Source organism: Anguilla anguilla, chromosome 12 (genome assembly GCF_013347855.1).
Source record: "Anguilla anguilla isolate fAngAng1 chromosome 12, fAngAng1.pri, whole genome shotgun sequence".
Taxonomy (NCBI): domain Eukaryota; kingdom Metazoa; phylum Chordata; class Actinopteri; order Anguilliformes; family Anguillidae; genus Anguilla; species Anguilla anguilla.
Genome location: NC_049212.1, coordinates 11,905,641 through 11,926,314, shown reverse-complemented (window position 1 = coordinate 11,926,314; position 20,674 = coordinate 11,905,641). Strand labels below are relative to the sequence as shown.

The window sequence follows — 20,674 nt, the reverse complement described above, 5'->3', positions numbered from 1 at the left end:
TCCAAGTCAAGAACATCAGAGCGTGTCTGGGATGATTAAGGATGATTTGTGTTATAATGTGAGCAATCCGTTTTGTTAACAGATGGCTTTAAACATCGGAAATGAGGAGAATTTGGAGTGGAGCAAAGACCAGATTCTAAACAACTCAGTGTTGCTTAAACACACGCAAAAGCAAGTCTGATTAGCTCATGTTTTTTGACCTTTGGTGTCCGTAAATAAAAGCAAACCCACATCTTTCAGTGTAGCCTGGACAGGCATTCACAAGGAAAGCAACAGAACTGAAAGGAACTTGCAAACCTTAATTCCTAATTCAATTTCCCTTCCTGCAGTCAAAATCAGCACTGGGCCTCAGGAAAACCGGTGAGGCCCAGTGCATTCTCATCCTGCTATTCCCTCTTTCAAGGTGAGAGGCCAAGCTGGTGAAATGCCACTTCCTTTCTGGTTCTTCAGAAAACAAGGACTGAAGTCACTACTTTTCTTCTTTTTTTCCCATTAGTTCTTTGCGATGGGGAATCACAATGTCATGCCTGATTTATTTATTCATTTTTATTTAACCAGGGTAGTCACGCTGAGATTGACGTCTCTTTTGCAAGTGAGCCCTAGAGCCTACAGCACATGTCTTTGAATTGTGGGAGGAAAGCAGAGTACCTGGAGGAAACCCACACAAACACAGGCATGTTAGCTCAATTCCGAGAGGAACTAGGCCAGCCAGGATTTAAACCGAGAGATGTGTTTTTGCAAGGCAACAGCTAACGATTCTAAATATTGTAGAATGATAAAGGATAAGATTTAATTCTGTGAAACTCCTACAATAAGAATACTGTAATCCACAACATTTTTTGTATACATTAACATCTTACACAGAGAAAGAATCTGAAGCTATTGGACAGTGTGTCTTGCAGTAAGAAAATGCTCCTTATGATAGAATGCCATAGAACGCTCGATTTAAATATATGGTATTCCAATGAAGAATCAATAAAATTGTTTTTTGGTTTAAAATGTCTGACACTTCTCATGCAAGGAGAAAGCGCTTTCCTGAATTGGTGCTTTGTATTGATGAACCTAATGTGTTTAATGCTCTTTTCACCAGCCCCTGTCTGCCTAATGGAAATGGTCATCATTATCTTTTGATGAGACACTCGCTCTCTATGTGCTAAACTGACAGCGACAGAAAGTGTTCTTCAACGTGTAATTATACACCGTTTTGTTTATCCGTACTCTTACAGCCATCTCCAGCAGAGACAGGAAGGACACACCTGGACAGTCGGAAGCATTCAGCTTTGGATGTGCTTCAATTTGCGAAGCTCTTTGCAAACATCTTTGTCAGAAAATCCAACATAAAAATAACTAGCTTGTCTATTAGTTAACTTCACTTTAATTTATTACACGCACACATGCACACCCACCTGCAATTATTGTCACCCTTGATAAAGATGACCAAAAAAGGTTCTATAAAATAACCAATGCATGTTTGAGATGTGTCAATGATATTATTTCATACTAATGCAATTGTTCAGCATGAACAGTTTTTTTTTTCTTCTAACAAGCAATCATTTTATTTCCCAGAAAGATATATATTTCTCTTTTTTCTGCATGCTACTTATGCACTTAGCTAGTCTTCTTCTTATCTCATACGTTCCCCATATTGAAAAGCAAAACAAAACATTGAGCCTGAACAAAGCAGGACACCATGCCAGCTTTCTTCTTTTTGGCCAAGCTATCAGGAGAGTCACATTGCAAATGTCCACTTCTGCGCATAGCCAGATTATTCTCAATGCCTTTCCAAATGTCCTTGAATGAAAATCTATCCATATTTCACATTCTTATCAACTCTGAGTTACAGATATTATTTCTGTTATTATATATTTTTGTAAATTAGAGTGACTGCCAAGGTGTCATGCAAGAACCAAAAAAATGTAGGCCAATTCTTTCTCACATGAATTCTCATGGCTACGTACAAATCATGCAACAGTCAGATGGGATCTGCTGTCTAGTATTACAAACCTGGCCTCTCTCATTTCTTCTTAACTTTTAGAGTTTGTCAAACTGCTTAATATTCCAAGAGTGTCTATGTAAGTTCAATGCAAATATTCTGAGAGTTATAAATGGTTCAGATAAGCAATGCCAGAGCTTAATCCGAAGGCTCTTTCAATGGTAGAGAACCTCTCAAACACTATTCCATTAGATTATACAGATTTGACAATCTGTACCAAAGGACGCTGCCTAGGGAATACAATTGTCTGGAGCAGCAATTGAATTTTGGGATTATAAACACATGAAACTCCTTATACACATGAGATGCAGGACTGTTACCATCAAAACATTCTGTATCTGGGAAATTATGTTCAGTATTTCTCATGCTTTGTGGATTCATAAAAATATTATACTGTATATTCTCTGGGCACTTAAATTAAATTAGGTCATTTAAAAAAAAAAGCTTTCCAGAATTAGGAAGATGTTCATGAACAGATTTTTTATTTTCTTGCCCCAACGAGAAAAAGAAATTTAATAGCAGTGAAACTGCTGCTGGTTTCAAACCATTGCTCTTACCATCCGCACTGTACTGCATGAGATATGTTTAGCTCACCTAGCTAAAGGCTGAATGTCTTCAGCCAAGGGAAACGGTCACACTCTCACTAAACAAGTAATGCCCTTCTCTGTAGCAGATGTTCACATAACTGATGTTTCCTAAATCTGCCACAAAAACAATTATCCCTTAAAATGAAAATTCCATTATAATAACATTTCATTATAATTTAGAATATCAAAAGATTAATTTTCCAAATCATTAGACTCACTATTACATTGCATGCAATATTCTACTTGCCAATTGAATGACACTGTAGAATGGTGCTTTGTTATTTCTTGCAATTAACTGGTGCTGGTACCAAACCCACTTTCAATGCTGAAAAAACAGAAAATGCAAGGCTCTTCAACACCCAGAGCTACAGCAGCAAAGTAGCTTAACTTGTTTTTTACACACAAAAACCTATAATGTGTCCCACTGTGGGCTAGAGTAATATCATTGAGTCACATCAGCGAGAACTATTAAAACTGTGCAAGGCACAGGAACGGTACTTGAAAGTGATATGTGCTAAACATTTTTATGACACAATACATTTTAAACAACTGAAACCATTTTGTGAGTGTCGAAAACATCAACAGGAGAGTTAAATTTCATTATAAACGCATAGACTGTTTTAGTCTTAGATTCCTAACTGTCTGTGGAGCACCATGCACTGAGCAGCACAGATTTTCTGTCAGGGTACACAATGTCCAGAGTTGAGAAGCTATTTTGTCAGGTTGCCATGAGTGTGACGGGAATCTAATAGTTTGACACAAACACGTGTAAATAGCTTTGCTGAGCCAAATATCAATGTAATGCCACAGGAAATGAATACTGCCTGTCTTTACCAATCCAGACCCATTCAGCACAAACCGCTCCACTTGGACCAGGTTTGGCTGCTCTCTACGTCAGGGATAACTATATCTAGCCCACGAAGCCTGCAATACTACTGGGTTTCCTTTCTACCTGATAGTTGCATTGATCAGATCAGTTACATTATTTAGCTAGCTTGGTAATTCACCTGCATTTATTTCAATCAGGGGAACTGGCTTCAATACAACATGCATGCTATCTAGCCGCGTGTAGCCAACTTCACTAACAAAGCTAACACAGCTTCAAATTAATGGTTTAGTAAACAGTATTTTCATAAGTTGTAGTACTTCCATTGAATTATAGAAAATGATGTGAAATTAATATTTCCTAATCTTTCAATGGATTATTTCTAACTCTGTATCTCAGAAATATAACAATGTAATACTAGATTACATTTTATTTGGCAGATGAAGAAACTAATAGTTGGATAGACCACGGACAACTTAATGAAAAGGTCATTCACTTAGCTAATGAATACCATACACTTGTGATGTTAGACCTACAGGTATGGCCTGCTAATGTTACTTACTCCACGCAGGATTCTGTGTTTACATCCCAATTCTAATGTCCGGAATAGCTACTGAACAAGGAAAAACACAAAATGGCTGCAACAGTTACCATAAAGTAGCTACTATATGATTTTCCCACACGCTAAGGAGTGCACTCGGTGTAAAGATTGTTATAACACTGCCTAATTACTGTTACCATCTATATGGAATTATTCATGTGGCTGAAACTGCTATTTTCAATATCTCAGACCACCTCACCTCTTCGCTTGACATTTTGCCTGTAGTGCTCGAGGGCATGTCCTCAGCGGAGATGTGGGTGGGGCTGAGGAGATGGATTTGTTTACGAAAACAGTGTCTAGAAGGGCCGCAAAATCCGACATAGTATACTGTACCTTTAATGCTGCTCCTGCAGGGGTGACCACTACCTTGAGCAATGCATACATACAGTATGGGGGGCAACTGACCTCACACTGGGGCTCTATAATGGCAGGACCATGAGGCACTTAAGACTGGTAACATCCCTTGTGCTCTCTGGCTCTGTGCACTTAACTTAAGCGAGAATGTCATTTGTGGTCCATGTTATTAGCCCCAGGTAAATTGCAAAATCAATTTTAACACAATATCACACTAATTACAATTTAGAAACCGTATTAATGTGTTTGCCTTAATGATTTTTGGAGGATTTTTCACCTGTGGGTTTGGTCTATGGAAACAGATTAAATGCCATTGGTCACAGTAGACAGTTAGGTGATCAAGAGCTAATACAGTTTGGAATTAGCAAATATAAGATTCACAAAGAATAACTATAATAAACCATTCAGGACTTCAGGTTTTCCTGGGGCAACAAAACTGAAACAAAATACAATAGTTAGCCCACACCTTCTAAGTCACTTAGACAGTCTCTAAAGGCATAGTCCACAAGCAAGTTAACAGTATAATTGCCTACAGTCACTCAGTTCTACATTGGACCTAAAAAGTTGCTGTATTCCCAAATGAACATGCAAAAAAGACTTTATTATTGTGAGGATCAAATTGTGTAATATCAGATGTCAAAACAGAGGTCTGTTTGGTCAGTGCTACATTTCTGCACTGCATTTCAAATTAGGTTTAAAAAGAATTGTGAAAAAACATAACCACCATGGTTCAGCCATTCCTGGATCACAAACCCAGATAAATAACAGCCTACATATAATCATTTATAGAAAAACTAATCTCATTGTTAGTACCAATAAGCCACACACGGCAGAACCTTTCATTTATATGACCACAATAACATGAAACCAGAGAGCCTATTGTTTATTGTGGCATCTGCAAAACTATAACTGGGCTAGGACATGATGGATTGTGATTGCATGTGTTTCCTGTTTGGAGTGCACATAATCAGCATTGTAATCTGAAATAGAGCAAAATTGATTTCATCAATGAAAAAGGAACACAGTGGACAATTTATTTTTTTCCACAGACAAAATGAATTATTTGTATTCGCTAAATGCAGATGGATTGAATCTATGTTTCCAATTGACATTTTTGCTGTGCAGTTTGAACATTTCATGAAAAAAAAAAAAAAAAACTCTGAAATGTGTGTAGTGCTAAGGTATGATTCGTCTCACATTCCACTCTTTAAATTACATAGAATGCTCTACTTTAAAAAGATCTAACTCAAGAGTTTTGGGTGGAATTTGTATGAATGGAGTTGTAGAAAAACAAATCTCGTGCCATCCACATGAGGCAATATAATGAAGAATCAAGATTTTCAGCATGGATATTATTGTGTGTCCATTTATTGTACCAAAGTCAGAGGCTAATTTTCAGCCTCAGCAGTTTGAACAATATGTTAAAACAATTATAAAACAGAGTCGCACAATATCTTTGCATGTGTTTGTGTGTATTATGCATTGAAAAACATGCTGATGTTGATAGATCCCCCATAATACATACTGTAATGTAATTAATGTGTATTTGTGACATAGTGGTGAGTATGACCTCAGTGCTGGGTGGTGTCTAGATAGAGAAGAGGACAAATAACTACTTGAAGTTCTTAACACCCATTCATTTCCTTGTGGAAAGTAGTCCTGACCCTTGAGGAGGATGTCAATGGGTCTGAGGTTATTTTCCTGCAATCTGATTGATTCTAGCTATGCTTTACCAGCTTACATATTACAGGTCAGTGGCTGACTTAAATCACTACCACTAATTTGAGCCCCACCTACAGGACACCACGATCTTTCAGAAGTAGTAATTCAGTAGTGATTTATCTAATCCAGGGTAGTGCAAGGAGGTGGAATTGTTTGCTGTGCATTATTAATTTAACAATTTAGCTAGCCTGGTATTTTGCATATTGACATCTTATCTACATTTTGTTGTAAGCTCATAAATTACAACTGCATACTCATGTGTCCCCACATTGACACAAAAAAACACAAAACTAAACTTAACAGAGGGTCTGAAGAGAAACCCAATGAGAGAAATGAACAAACACACCAACTGTAAGAGCCATATTGCTTCTATTTATTTAGCCTCTGTGTTAGGTTTGGCCCCGCTGCCCTTTCGGTGAGCTGCAGCCAGCCGACAGGATATCATGGGGGAAGTGAGGTGGGGTGCAGGCCTAGCGAGGCGGAACAGTTTTTTGACCTCGCTCACCCTGGCTCACTTTATCGGATGCACACTATTTCAGGTTTTTACATTTGTTTAATTATTTATTTCGCCGAGTTTTTGATTGTGAGGCTTTTACGTTTGCGGGTAATATTTTTGTTGTTAGATTAAGAGGAAATATATCCTTGTTTTGTTGCAGTCGTAACAGATTTCCTTATGTGTTGATGTGCCGTGAAAACGGAGACTGTGTGGTGCGGAGTGTGGGTTAAATTCCGTCACTAACTTGGACTGCAGCAACGAAGATTCACTGAAAGGAAGCCACTGCACCAACCATGTCCATCAACATCTCTCCTCCTAGGGATTGCAGGCTGTGTCTTTACAAAACCAATAACAAACAATAAACTCCCTGGCTGTTTACCAGTCAACCTCAGGTGTACCTGTAGGTAAGTCTGCTACTGTCTATGATACTGAAGTTTGCGCAGGCTTTGGGAGACACCAGAGATAATACAAGACATGAAAGACTGTATCCACATGTTGGTGCCAAACAGGAAGTAAACTAGCCAGGTATAGTTAAAGAGCTGCTTAGTTCTGGTCTGGCAACAATCTGTGAATATGCTGCAGTCTGTTCGAACCCCCTCATTAACACTGGAAGAGAGCAGGAACCTCTGTAAACTGCCAGAATCCAGGAGAAGCCCTCTCCGCTCCTCCATCATCCCTCCCGACGTCACAGTATTATGTGGCAAACGCACACGCATGCGCACACGCACGCACACATGTATACACACGCATGCATGCAGACACACGCACGCACACACAAACAACAGTGGCTGAAAAAATTATTGGTGCCCTTGAAAAATATGACCAAAAAGAGGCTGTAAAAAGTGGAAATTATATTCTTTCATGCTAATACAATTACTCTGGGGGGGGGGGAGGGGGGTAGGTAATAATAGTTAACTGGCCAGAAAATTATTCTTTTGCAATAGTCATCTCAATCTCCAAATTTTAAGAATATGATCACTAATTTCATAAAACTGCAGAAAACCATTCATTAGTTTTATCCTGTAAACTGAGGATGCACAAAGTACTAAAAACAATGGTGCCAATAATCTTCACACCTGTCTTTTGTGGAAATAAAATGATTACTTGTTAGAAAAAATAATATTACTTGCCCATTTTGGTAGCATATAATTTATCATTTGTGAGCAAACAATATAGCTCAATACCTGAGTTTATTTTATAAAGCCTTTTATTTTTTATTTTTTTTGTTGGTTATTTTTATCAAGAGTGCCAATCATTTTGGAGGTCTTCATATTGTGTTGTAATGGAAGTCAACAGAAGGGGTGTTAATGGACTGATTGTCATTTCTACCAACAGAGTTGAGGTTACTATTAAGCAAACAGAGTGAAGGATTGCTGGCAAGCACAGAGCACCTAGCAGGCATGACTGACAGGTAGCCGACAGACTTGGAAGGAAAGGAAGGTAAAAGATAAGGATTTAAAATGACAGCGCACTAAACTCGGGGCATGTTTTAGAAGGCTTTTGTGACAGGTACGGGCATGGTTCATTTACATATGACCTCAGGACCAATGTAACTGTCGAACTGAGGGGAAACGTTGCCCAGGGGCTTCTGCTTCCTGTGCAGTCATTCCTGTTCTTCACTGGTACTTAAACTGGGCCTTAGCATCCCTTCGATATACACTGTTTTGTAAATATTTTGACAACATTGAGTATAATAATGAGTATTCTGTGGTGAGTTGGATTTCAATATAAGACCGTTATTTCTCTAATCCTTAAGACAAAGACATTCAATTGAAACTGCTACATCATGTCAAATGAAAGTTCACCGGAAGAAATTCAGTAGATGTGTGCTACCATCACATAATTTCCTGCAAATGTTTCTTGTCTGCTCAGGCTGTTCGTCATTTCATAGAGATTCTCATGGGTAAAATAAAATTTAAAAAATGGAAAAATGCTTTCTGCTTTTATGCCAGGGAATGTCAAGGACAGGAAACATCCATGCAAAACAGGGCCAAGCAATTTCCCCAAGCGCAAAGTAAACCACACTCTAGCAGTACCTCTATATTTCAGAATGCCTCCCAACCAATTAAAATTATGTGCCTTCTTAAAACTAAGGATATAGACAAAGCACGTATAAGAAAACATAGAAAAATTACTTAAATCAACACACTAAAATGGACAATATGTACTGCATTGAGTTAAAAATACTTGTTTTTTTTTTGTTTGTTTTTTTTGTGAGTGCTTGGGGAGAGGTTGCCAGGTGTGGTTCAGCAATCCTCAGATTTAAAATGTTTATATTTTAAAATATAGACATATCAAATAAATAAATAAATCAAATCTGCTGCCAGCTCACTTGCAACTTCAGTCATGTGTGCTGATAACATCTGGGCATAATACTGCTAGAATTAATTAATCAATTCAGTTAAGTTATTTAAGTTCTCAAGGTATATAACACAACACCAATTGGTAGGCTATGAATACACAGAGCTCCACACTGCACATCATCTAATATCATTTCACTGGATGACCAGTCGTATTAGCCAAACTATCACAGACTCATTTAATCAAATCTCTGCATGAGCAATCCCCATAAATCCAGATGGCAAACAGATATAAATGAGGTGGGCACCTATTTCAGTGTGTAAACTACACCCGCAAAACCCCTCCCTAGCTGCTCAAGCCTCCATTGCATTTGATAAGAGATATCTCACACTTAGGTGGCTATCCCTTCTAATGAAACAGCAGGCAAGACTGCAGATATTACACATCCCGACAGCTGAAAACCCGTTTTATCTGCTGTCCTCACGTGATCCCATTTCCACGAATTCAGTGATGGATGGCGCTCAAGAGAAGAATTATCTCCCGGATGATGTGACACACTTGACTCTAAAAGTGGTCCGAATCGTGCTGTTGATGCAACATAAAATAACTGTCGTGCAAATTTGGCTCGTGTACAGGCTACATATTTAACGCAGCTTTCATTCTGATGGCAATATGAAAACCCCTCCTCCTGACATTGACTATAATAAGTACTTTTCTTTACGTTCGTGTTTCATTTTGATTAGTGCTAATAATAATAATAATAATAATACATTTTTGCTGGTTTCCCTACATGTTTATTCCTTTAATGTAGCGTCAATTTACGGAGTTACGCAAAGGCACTGCAAGCTGTCTCCTGATCTATCGTACAGAATGCATACAGCATGAGGCAGGCTGAACTTAACTGAATGATTCAGTGGCGTCCATGCATTTAAATAGGCAAGTGAACACGCGGAACGCGATCCGGATTTTCTGCTGCAAACGAAAGTCATGTTCTTTAATGGTTGAATATCCTCTCAGCAGTCGCACTGACCAGAAATCCCCGGAGGGGCCACCACAAACCGCTCTTTATTTCTCAAGAAAGTGTCCCGCGTGTCTAGTGTTTGAACAGAACGTGCCCATAAAATTCACGTTATCAGATTTCCCTTAAGGACCGAATAAACGCGCTATCAAACTTCTTTTCGGTCTACCATCGCACCACTATGCGTAGGCTACCTGTACCACATGCTGGCGATGGGGAGCGTACACAGACCAAGCAGATGTTTCCCGGAGGAACGTGAAAACACGACCTAGTGTTAATTTCATATAACAACTATAATCTTTGCCCATCCCATGAAGTTTGGTTGCATTTTTATTTCGTGTTTCTCTTCCCGCAGTTCAACCATTTACTTTTGACTCTAAAAAGCATCCAAACAATAAGTAAGTCATGCTGGAGAGATCTTTATCACAACTCTCAACAAAGCGTGAAACAGACCATCACCTCTTTTCGAGAGGAACTTTTGACAAAAAAAAGCCAGTTAATGGATAGTCTACATGTCGACGCATTTCGCCACATCGGTCTACAGTGGTTTAAAGATGTTCTGTCTGCAGATGGCTTTGTCACTCATTGAATACTTCGAACGAAGATGAGATGAAACCAGAATAAAGGTAGTTGAACATATAACATGGCTATCAAATTACAGATTATATTTATTCGCACAGACAAGTATTTGAGCTGTCTAATATTATGAACACAACAAAGGACTCTGCGTAGGCGAATCGTGAATATAAAATAACCTACTTTAAAACAGCGCTTTCCCCTTGTCTGACGGTGACGTTGTCCATGGGTTTTGAGAAAGACGATTCTCCACTCCGAGCGGGCACTCCTGCAGGTACAAGAAACAGCAGTCTTAGGGCCATCACTACGAGGCATTTCCAGGACACCACGAAATAATCACAAAAGCCCATCTTCTATCGCTATGCCACTTCCAGAAAAGACTAATAAAAACGGATACTCCTTTTTTTCCTGGAATATGTAAAAGTTGATGTCTTTCAAAAATGAACTCAAGATAAGTTGTTCAATAGATTGTGTTGTTCCTCCTTTATTTGCTGCGTCAAATAAATGGAATAAGAGACGTGTCGTAAAAATGATAAATTCCAACAGAAATCACGATCGCCCGTGGAACCTTTTTTATTTTTTTTAGGAACGAAGCGTCCATTTGCTAAAACAAGATGCAGAGAAAATCACGTTGTTCCACGCGCGTAAGATAGGATGAGGCGGACAGTCTTCACTGATCTGCGAATGTTATTTGTAATAACCCATGGAACAGCTCGCAGACACAAACAAGCAAGTCCTAATATGCGCACTTTACACAGCAACGGCTTGCCTCGTCACGCAAACCCCTGTGTTAATGGGAAAAAATGTAGACTTTTCTTGGGTCTTAAGAATAGTTCTATATTATTTTGTAATCAGACAGTAAAGCCAGAGCGATTAAAATATTCTGCTGTGCGTGTCTTCCCTCTGCGCTCGCTGAGTGGCAGTATGCAGTGCAGAGCTGTCTCGCGCAGGTTATGAGACAGACCTACACCTCACTGCATTCCCAGCTGTTCCTCGCGCTCCAAACATCACACAAAACGGGCGTCACGGGAGTAGACATCTAGCGCGCGCGCACACACATACACACACACACCTGGCAATTTAAATGCCCGCCAGTGCTGCTGCCTTGGGTTTTGGAGCGATGCTCCTACAAACCACGGTCTGACATTGAGAATAAAAAGACAAATTCCTGTACAGTGGAGTCTATCCAGTACTCTGTCCTGATAACATATTCCCGGCATCAAGGTGTGAAAAAAAAAGTATTTTATAAATTCTTTTTCTGTGAAATCGTCCTTTATCTAATTTCCACATAAGGCATCTTGTTCTGCTGACAAGTGAACTTGAAATAACTTAAGTAATCTACTTTATGAATCTTTTTAAATGTAAAAACCTAAATCAAACCCCCTTCTTGGGCTCTAAATAGATTAATGTTTGGATTCCATTAACATTTGTCCTTAGCTTCGCTGCTATTACATTACATTACAGGCATTTAGCAGACGCTCTTACACAACTTTTTACATTGTATCCATTTATACAGCTGGATATATACTGAAGCAATGTAGGTACCCTTGCTCAAGGGTACAACGGCAGTGTCCTTACCCGGGAATCGAACCTGCGACCTTTCGGTTATAAGCCCAGTTCCTTACCCACTGTGCTACACTCCATCTTGACTTAGAAATAACACAAGTGTTACCTTTCTATAATTTTCTATAATTTTTTTTATTTTATTTTATTTTTTTACTTAGGCTATTTAATAAATAACCAAACTGTGAAGAAAAGAAGTCCCACTTTCTATACAGTAAACTGTCCAGTGTTAATTAAACTCTAGCAGTGTTAATTCAAAGCCAGCTAGCTGAATTTGGTAACAGTCACTACCAACTTGAGCCTTACTAACATTTTTAGCCTACATTTATCGTATTAGCTACGACACCTCCTGACAAGCAGGATATAACTCTCTAAAATATAAAAAATATTTTGGAAAATATTTCAGAAGGAAACAAATATGCAAAACGTATAAATATGTACATGACTAGAGTTAATTTCAACAAAAACAGGTTTAGATTCCACATGTCTGACAACTGAAAACATATTGACTTTGGTTGCCTACAAGAGGAAGGTTTGTCGCAAAATGGTGATCAGTGTGTGATTATGAGGTCACATGTAAACACCCCATGCATGACTGCAAGTCCCACGGTGTTTTGTAATCAAAAGCTAGGTACGTAAGTGTACACAGCCAAGGCAAAATACCACCGCACCCCCTTCCGGAAGGGCTCCTCAGACCAGTTTGTGGAAGTAAAACCTGTCGGAATCAGCAGTGTTAGACAGATTTGGACAAGTCTGAGTGGCACTGCAGACAGTCGCAATTTATCCGGTAGTCTAAAGGCAGTCTGCAACCTGACTATTGGAGACAAAGTTTAAATCACAGAAAAATATTCCAGGCAATGTCACATAGAAATTTACTGGCAACATCCCTGGATGGTTATCATTTAGTCATGACGAACACCATGGAAGATGCATGTAAAATGCTTTTTAAATGTATCTTATGAAAGTACTGGCAGAAAGTAAATGGCAGATTTCTTAACTTTTACCAGAGAAATAACATAAACAATTTCCATAATTCAATTAAAAAATTAATCTGGAATAAGAACATTTTTATCAAGTTCTCAGGTCGTTCCTGCACTGTGAATTCAAGATGACATTCTGATGTTTATTTTTAAAAATGTTTTAATGCTTTACAGCATATTCCTACAATAAGATGCTTTTGAGTTTATTCCAGGAGCCCAACCCTGGGATCAGTTGATGTATTCTTGTAATGTCTATAGAGAGATGATTAAGTTAAACTGTTACACTGAATTTTGTGTTAAACCTTCATTGATGAATAGAAAGCCACTTATGCTCAAGTACTTGTTCAATTCATTCATATTTCACATGTTCATAAAATATCTATGTTCCTTCATTCTTTGGTAATTTGTCTTGTACAACCATGAGCAATAATGTCGGGTTGAAATTTACAGTTGAAACATTTAGAGTTGATTTAATGTATGTGGGTGTTTGTGCTCTAATGATAAATGGCATCCAATGATCAAAGACATGCATTAGAATGACATAAAACTTTTACTACTCTAAATGCTTATGTATATAACGTTTTGAGTACTTACTGAGTGAAAAATATATGAATGCCTTTGAAATGTTTTAGTACAGTGAAATTTCATATTTACATATCACAGTTCGGCAAACATGGCCTTGATATTTTAAGCACTGTGCATTGTATTGTTGCTACTATTTGTTTACTGTAACAAATTGTCCTGAAATTTGCCATTTTATGTCCTGCTATTTGCCATTGTATGTATATGGGAACAGAATAACTACAACCTTCTTTCTCTGGCTGGAGAATATATACAAATACCATATTCGGCAACACTCGAATAATGCGCTCTCTCCTAATGTTTTCTTCTTACAAATATGGCCAGTATTATTCATATGCGGATCTTTTCTTCCCACCTCTGCCATTCACTCAGAAGTCAGCACCAAGTTACGCAATTAGACACCCACATCTGCAGAGAGACAGCGAGTGACAGTTTTCCTTAACACTCGATGGGCCAGAGAGAAGCCATGTGGCTTTGTGGACTTTAAATTTCAAGTTAGTCCAACACCGTAAATGCTATAGCCTATCCTCCTCCTTCTATGACTTTCCTAAATATTTAGGCTTTAAATAACTGTTTTCAAATTTGTAAAAAAAATATTGGCTATCAAAACTAATTTCGCACATATAATCACATGAAATTCGGTCGCTGCAAAAGAGAGATAAAGCCACCAACATATTTTCAGGTTTTTACTGAAACTGAGACAGAATAAACTGAACAGAATAGCTACATGACAACTGCGTAAAATATAACCGATTTGTGTGTGTGCGGTCTCAGCAAACCACCAAAGCTGCGTGTTGTCTGGAATTGATAAGAGGAGAGTGACGGTGCATTGGCTATGTAAAAGCTCACTCCCAGGAGAAGCGAGGGAGGAATGTGCTGAATGACTTTTAAAAATTTTTGCCATTTTACCATTTTGAGTTTTGTCATGCATATTTTCGCGCTTTTCTCAGTGTTCCTGTAAAATACCTCAATACATTTCCCCTTAGCCTATATAACAAAACTGCTATAATTTATAAACTCTAACAAAATGGATTCAGATGTGTCCTTTATTTCAAGAAAATAGTTTTGCAATATATGGTTTCATAATCTTTATGAATTAGGTCGCTGCTGGTGCAGAAATGGATTTTGCAAAGCTGGATATGTCTGACGCCATTAGCCATTAGCGTAGTGGTAGTGCATAGAAAGAAACTCGAGTTAAAACATTACTGACACAGGATGTTGGCTAATGACACACCCAGCACTGGCTCATGTGGCTCTAAAATATCTGACCTGCCACTCCCCCTCCCCCCTTCCCCCTTCCCCCTTCCCCCTTCCCCATCCCTCTAGAGTGCTCCCAGCTCATGTGCAGGAACTTGTTTTTACCAAATACAACTTGGAGAATGTTAAGTAAAGAATAATAGCTGAAGATGTATTCCACCCAGGGAAGATTTTTGATGTTTTCTTTAATTTACCTAAGCTTATGCACAAATCAAACATACAGGTAAAGTGAGGCTTCAACAAAGAGGGAAGAAAAAGTGTTAATAAACAGAAAACATCAAAACATTTCAGCCTCACATTCTGTCGTTTTTTATTTCATTCGGGGTTCATTACCTACATTAGTTCGTAATGAAATAACTATATTTGTAATTATGAAAGCACCAGGTAGTGGTGGTGATAATGTTCACTCAGTTCATACTGTGTAGTTCAGAGTAAGGATGAGTAACTTTGTTTTGATTTATAAAAACTTTTATAAAAGCTTGATTTATAAAAAGATTTATAAAAGCTTGATTTGACTGTTTGTGACAGTGTTTCTGTATATTGTTTTTGTTGTATTATTAATCTGTAAAATAAAAAATCTATTTGGAAGATTTGATTGTTTGTTTACCTCCGTGTTATAAAAGTCTGTTCTGGCTATATACCATGAAGGTCTTTGTTTGTTAAATACAGCTTTAAAAAGCAAATTACCTGTTAAACTAAAACTGAGTTTTTAATGCTTGAATATCTCATCAATAGCAGTTCCTGTGATTATAATGGTAAAAATCAGGGATTTTTTGCATTTAATATAGCCTCAGTGTTAAACACCACCCACTTCTGGTTTATGCCACGCCCACTTCTGCTTTTTAAACTACATACAGATACAAAGAATGTTGTCGGTTGAACAAATACAAATACAAATAGTGGCATCTCCCTATGTGGACACCACTTCTAATTAGTGGTTTTGGTTATTTCAGCCCCACCCATTGCTAAAAGTTGCATAAAATAAAGAATATATTCATGCAATCTCCTTTGACAAACATTGGCAGTAGAATACTGAAGAGCTCAGTGACTTTCAACGTGCCACTGTCATAGCATGCCACCTTTCCAACTAGTCAATTCGTCAAATTTCTGCCCTGCTAGGGCTGCCCCAGTTAACTGTAAGTGTTGTTATTATGAAGTAGAAATGTATAGGAGCAACAACAGCTCAGCCGCACAAGTTCACACAAAGGGACCACTGAGTGCTGAAGTGTATAGCGCGTAAATATAATCTATCCTGGGTTGAAATACTCACTACAAACTACCTCTGGAAACAACACCAGCACAAGAAATGTTCATAAAACCGGTTTCCATGGCCGAGAAGCCATACACAAGCCTAAGATGACCGTGCGCAAATCCAAGCGTCGGCTGGAGTGGTGTAAAACACTCTGCCATTGGACTCTGGAGGAGTGGAAAAACATTCTCTGGAGTGATGAATCACGCTTCACCAACTGGCAGTCTGACAGACAAATCTGGGTTTGAAGGAATGCATAGTGCCAACTGTACTGGCCTGAATAGTGCTAACTGTAATGTTTGGTAGAGGAGGAATAATGGCCTGGGGCTGTTTTTCACGGTTTTGGCTAGGCCCCTTAGTTCCAGTGAAGGGAAATAGCAATGCCACAGCATAAAATGACATTCAAGAGAATTGTACATTTCCGACTTTATAGCAACAGTTTGGGGAAGGCCCATTCCTGTTTCAGCATGACGATGCCCCTGTTCACAAAGTGAGGTGCATAAAGAAATGGTATGCTGAGTTTGGTGGGGAAGAACTTGACTGGCCTGCATAGAGCCCTGACCTCTACCCCATCCAACACCTTTGGGATGAATTGGAATGCCCACTGCGAGCCAGCCTTATGCCCAACATCAGTGCCCAACCTCACTAGTGCTCGCGTGGCTGTATGGAAGCGAATCCCCGCAGCCATGTTCCAAAATCTACTGGAAAGCCTTCCCAAATGATTGGAGACTGTTGCAGCAGCAAAGGGGGGGTCCAACTCCATATTAATGCCTATGGTTTTGGATAAGATGTTCAACAAGTACATATGAGTATGAGTTCAGGTGTCCACATACTGTTGGAAATGTAGTGTACTGTATATGAACATGAATTCATGAATATGGCAATGATGACTAAAAATGCATTTTCTTTGAATCATCGCATATCAATAATATTTTTTCCTAGGTGCACGGTTTACACAGAATTTACATCAAAATAAAATTATTTTATCAAAAGAAGTTTTTGTTCAGAGATGTTTTATCCTTGTTTCTCAGTCTGTGCTTTGAATGGCTTTCAGAATGGACAAGCCTTCCCCCATTTTTCAATTTATTGATTAAAACACCACAACTGCTTAAATAAATGCATTCAACTGACATTTAAAATTATTGTTTTCTACGACACAATAATTATCTTACACACCATCCAATTGGTTATGATGAAAGACACATTAATAGGCTGGGGAAACTTCAATAATAAAATGTGCCATGTACTCTTGGTTCTCTTGGACTCTTTGCAATGTAGTTGAAAGAAAAACAAGAGTACCAACTGTTTTTGTGCTTTTCCGTGGTTTTTATCTAACTTGTATTAGATTAAACAAGATTATATATAAATTTACACGATATAATCTTGATAATCTATAAGTATAACTTGCTGCTTGTTGGGTAATATTTTGAAGTTTCATGGTGAAAAGTCCTTTGATGGGTTCCTCTCACAAACTGAACGTGATGTACAGTTGGTGTATTATTTAAATAATCTTATAATGACACAAGACACAACATTCTACGGACCAAACTAGTTATTTCCCAGTTGCCCAACATGCATACGTATGGCAAGAAATGGTGGTTGTCATACGCTGTGTACTAAAGCATTGATTTTAGGTGCAGCGACACAGGCCATGGTCCCACTGGGTGGGGCATGCCAGGAGAGGGAGGGTTTCATTTTGGAGGGTTTACTCTGTCGCACTGCAGAAAATAAACTCATCTGGCCGACTGGGTGCCCACAGTACACCTGCGCCATCTGCACATTAAATGCACTCCCCTGCCCCAATGACTGCACAGATCTGCTGGTCAGCTCGAGAGTGAAAATAAGCAAGAAGAGAAGAGTGCACACTGCTTGATGGAGAGTATTTCAGTGATTGCATGGGCATACAAATACGATTGCGTCAGCCAAACAAAGAAAATGTTTTAAATGAGGTTAAAAATTTAAAGAAATTATGTATGGAATCATAACAATCCATATTTGCCAGTACACCATATGGTTGTGGTATTTTTGGTGAACTGATTCATAGAAGAAATTCATAGATATTACCTGGCCAGCTAATGGTTTACAGAATTGTGCATATACAGTCAGCTGAAGTCTTTTCAGTAACCAAGATATTATAATGAGATGAAAAAACAGACCTAATATCTCTCAGAAATACAGACATGATCTTAAAATACATTTACAAATAGTTAAAAAATCATCCTTCTTGAACAGAATGTTTTTTTAGTAAAACACAGGAAAAATTTTGGTTTCCAATATTGTGAATAAGGCTGAAAAAAATTGTAATCAAAATGCACAAGCTAAACACAAACAACAAGAATGTCCTTAAATAAACAAACCAACGGAATGCTCAGGTCATCTACTCCTGGGGGAAGGTATGGTAATAGCACCTGAATTAATGATCCTTAAAGTTAATTTATTTCTTAATTACTGCAAAGGATGTCATTCCAATCATCTGGGGCCGGGAAAGAATTTACAGGTATATCTGGAAGGTTCAGGTCCTTGAAAAAGACGAAGGTAAACACGATAAGAATGTAAATCCACGGAGCGTATAATTTTTATCGTCCTCCCAACCTTCAGCGCTTTGTTACTTATGAGGGGCATATTTATGGCCTGGCATTGATTACTGGGAACTGTGCGGATGGCATTTTCTATCGCTCGGTGTACAGCTGAATTAGCCAAGTTACGTTCCACCGGGCTTTCAAGGCAACAACAGACACGCAGCTATTACCGCATATTTTTTAACAAATACCCGGAATATTTTCTCCTGCATTCCCTTGTTGGATAAATAACCACGAGTCAACTGGCTTGGCCCCAGAAAGCCTGTAATAAATGCATGCGCTGTGTATTAAATAAAGGGTTAAGTATCCTGCATAATCGGTCATGCACCACAGAGGACCCTGTAATCATTTCTCCATCTTGGCTGACCAATACATGCAAATGCAATTTTTTTTTTTTTTTTACCTTCACAAATAGTTCAGCAAGCCCAGCAATTACTGTGATGAATTTGAAAAATTGGGTAAAAAAAAAAGAAAAGAAACAGAAAATTAAATTATTAATGGGCGCTAATTAGGATCCCAAAAAAAGTGGTTATACAGTGTGTGGGATTTCTTTCTCTCGTTCTGTCAGACGGGTACATGGGACGGCCCCAGCCGCTGTGCGATGAGAGGGCTCCGTGGCTATCCTCATTTCCATCCGACATCCCCCCATGATGACATGATTTAGTAAAGAGAGGCTCGGGGAGAGGGCCTCGTCTTCTGAGGCCTCCAAAGCCCTTAACCGAACGCCCCGGCTTCCGGGTTCTGCCCGTCCGCTTCTCAACACCGTGCTATGTATTTAAGAAAAGACAAGGGATGTTGCTGTTTATCAGTTTATGGGGTGTCTGTGCTGTATTACGGCACAGTGAAAGCATATATTAAAGTTTGCATTGCATTAGAATATGGTTGCGTGATGTAGACTGCGAAGCTTTTTTTTCTTTGAGTGAGTCAATGTGTTATTTAATAATGGATAGCAAGTATATATTTTAAAAAGCATGACTAATTCTTTCCAAAAGTTGAAAAATGTAAAAAAATAAGAAAAGTTCAGTCTAAAAAATGTCCAATATTTATAATAGTTGGTATAACTACAGAGTGTGTACACTGACACACCACCAGAGACATCAGTCTCTGCATCCATCCATCCATTTCATCCGCATATTCCTAGTCAGGGTCACAGGAGGGCTGTAGCCTCTCCTACCATGCACTGGGCGAGAGGCAGGAGTGCTCCCTGAATAGGTCACCAATCCATCGCAGGGTGCTCAAACCACCCACACGCACCTAGGGGCAGTGTAGACTCTCCAATTAGTCTAACATGCATGTCTTTGGACTGTGGGAGGAAAATGGAGTACCCAGAGGAAGCACATGCAGACACAGGGAGAACATTCTAACTCCACTCCACACTGCTGGATTTCAACCCAGGACCTTTTTGCTATCCACTACATCACTATACCACCCCCGGTCCATGCATAAATTACAAATTCCAAAATTTCACAGGAGAAAAAAACTTAAAATGAGTCTGTCCCATATGTCAACAAAGGGGTAACACACTGTTGTACCTGTAGCAGCATTGCATAATTTAATAGCAGGTATGCATCAGGGCGTTTGCGTCGTGCAAAAGCATGCAGACGCACTGCCGGCTCGGTCGGGGATCATTTTGTGCCCCGAGGCATCTCCTCAGTCTCGGGCTGTTTGACCCATGTGGTTGTTTATTCAGCACACCGCATTGTCAGCTTATGCCGTTATTGGAACCCGAGTGGAGAAAAGACTCCTATTACATTTTCATAAATACTACATTGACTGCCTCTCTCATAGACTGCAGTCACAATGGCCAGAGGTGGACAACCAATAAAATAACTTAAAATAAATGGAATTGTTGTGTTTGTGTGCTGAGCTCCTGCAGGAAGAAGTAGGTGAGCAGTGTGGTAAATGGTATGGGGGTGGAGGTGTGTGGGGCGGTGGGGGAGGGTGGGGGGGGGGGGGTGGGGACACAGCAGTTGACACTCATTTATAATCA

At 39.0% G+C, this 20,674-nt stretch overlaps 1 protein-coding gene across 5 annotated transcripts in view; it reads right to left on the bottom strand.

Moving 5' to 3' along the window:
- Window positions 1-20,674, bottom strand: part of LOC118210340 (opioid-binding protein/cell adhesion molecule-like) — a 296,370-nt gene that overhangs the window by 130,117 nt on the left and 145,579 nt on the right. For 3 of the 5 annotated variants that reach the window (XM_035386444.1, XM_035386449.1, XM_035386447.1), the window contains exon 1: window positions 10,658-11,445. In XM_035386444.1, coding sequence (XP_035242335.1) covers window positions 10,658-10,824 — 167 coding nt within the window. In that variant the 5' untranslated portion in view covers window positions 10,825-11,445. Of the gene's footprint in view, window positions 1-10,657; window positions 11,446-20,674 lie in introns of those variants that run through there. The other 2 variants (XM_035386445.1, XM_035386446.1) reach the window with 2 other exon arrangements.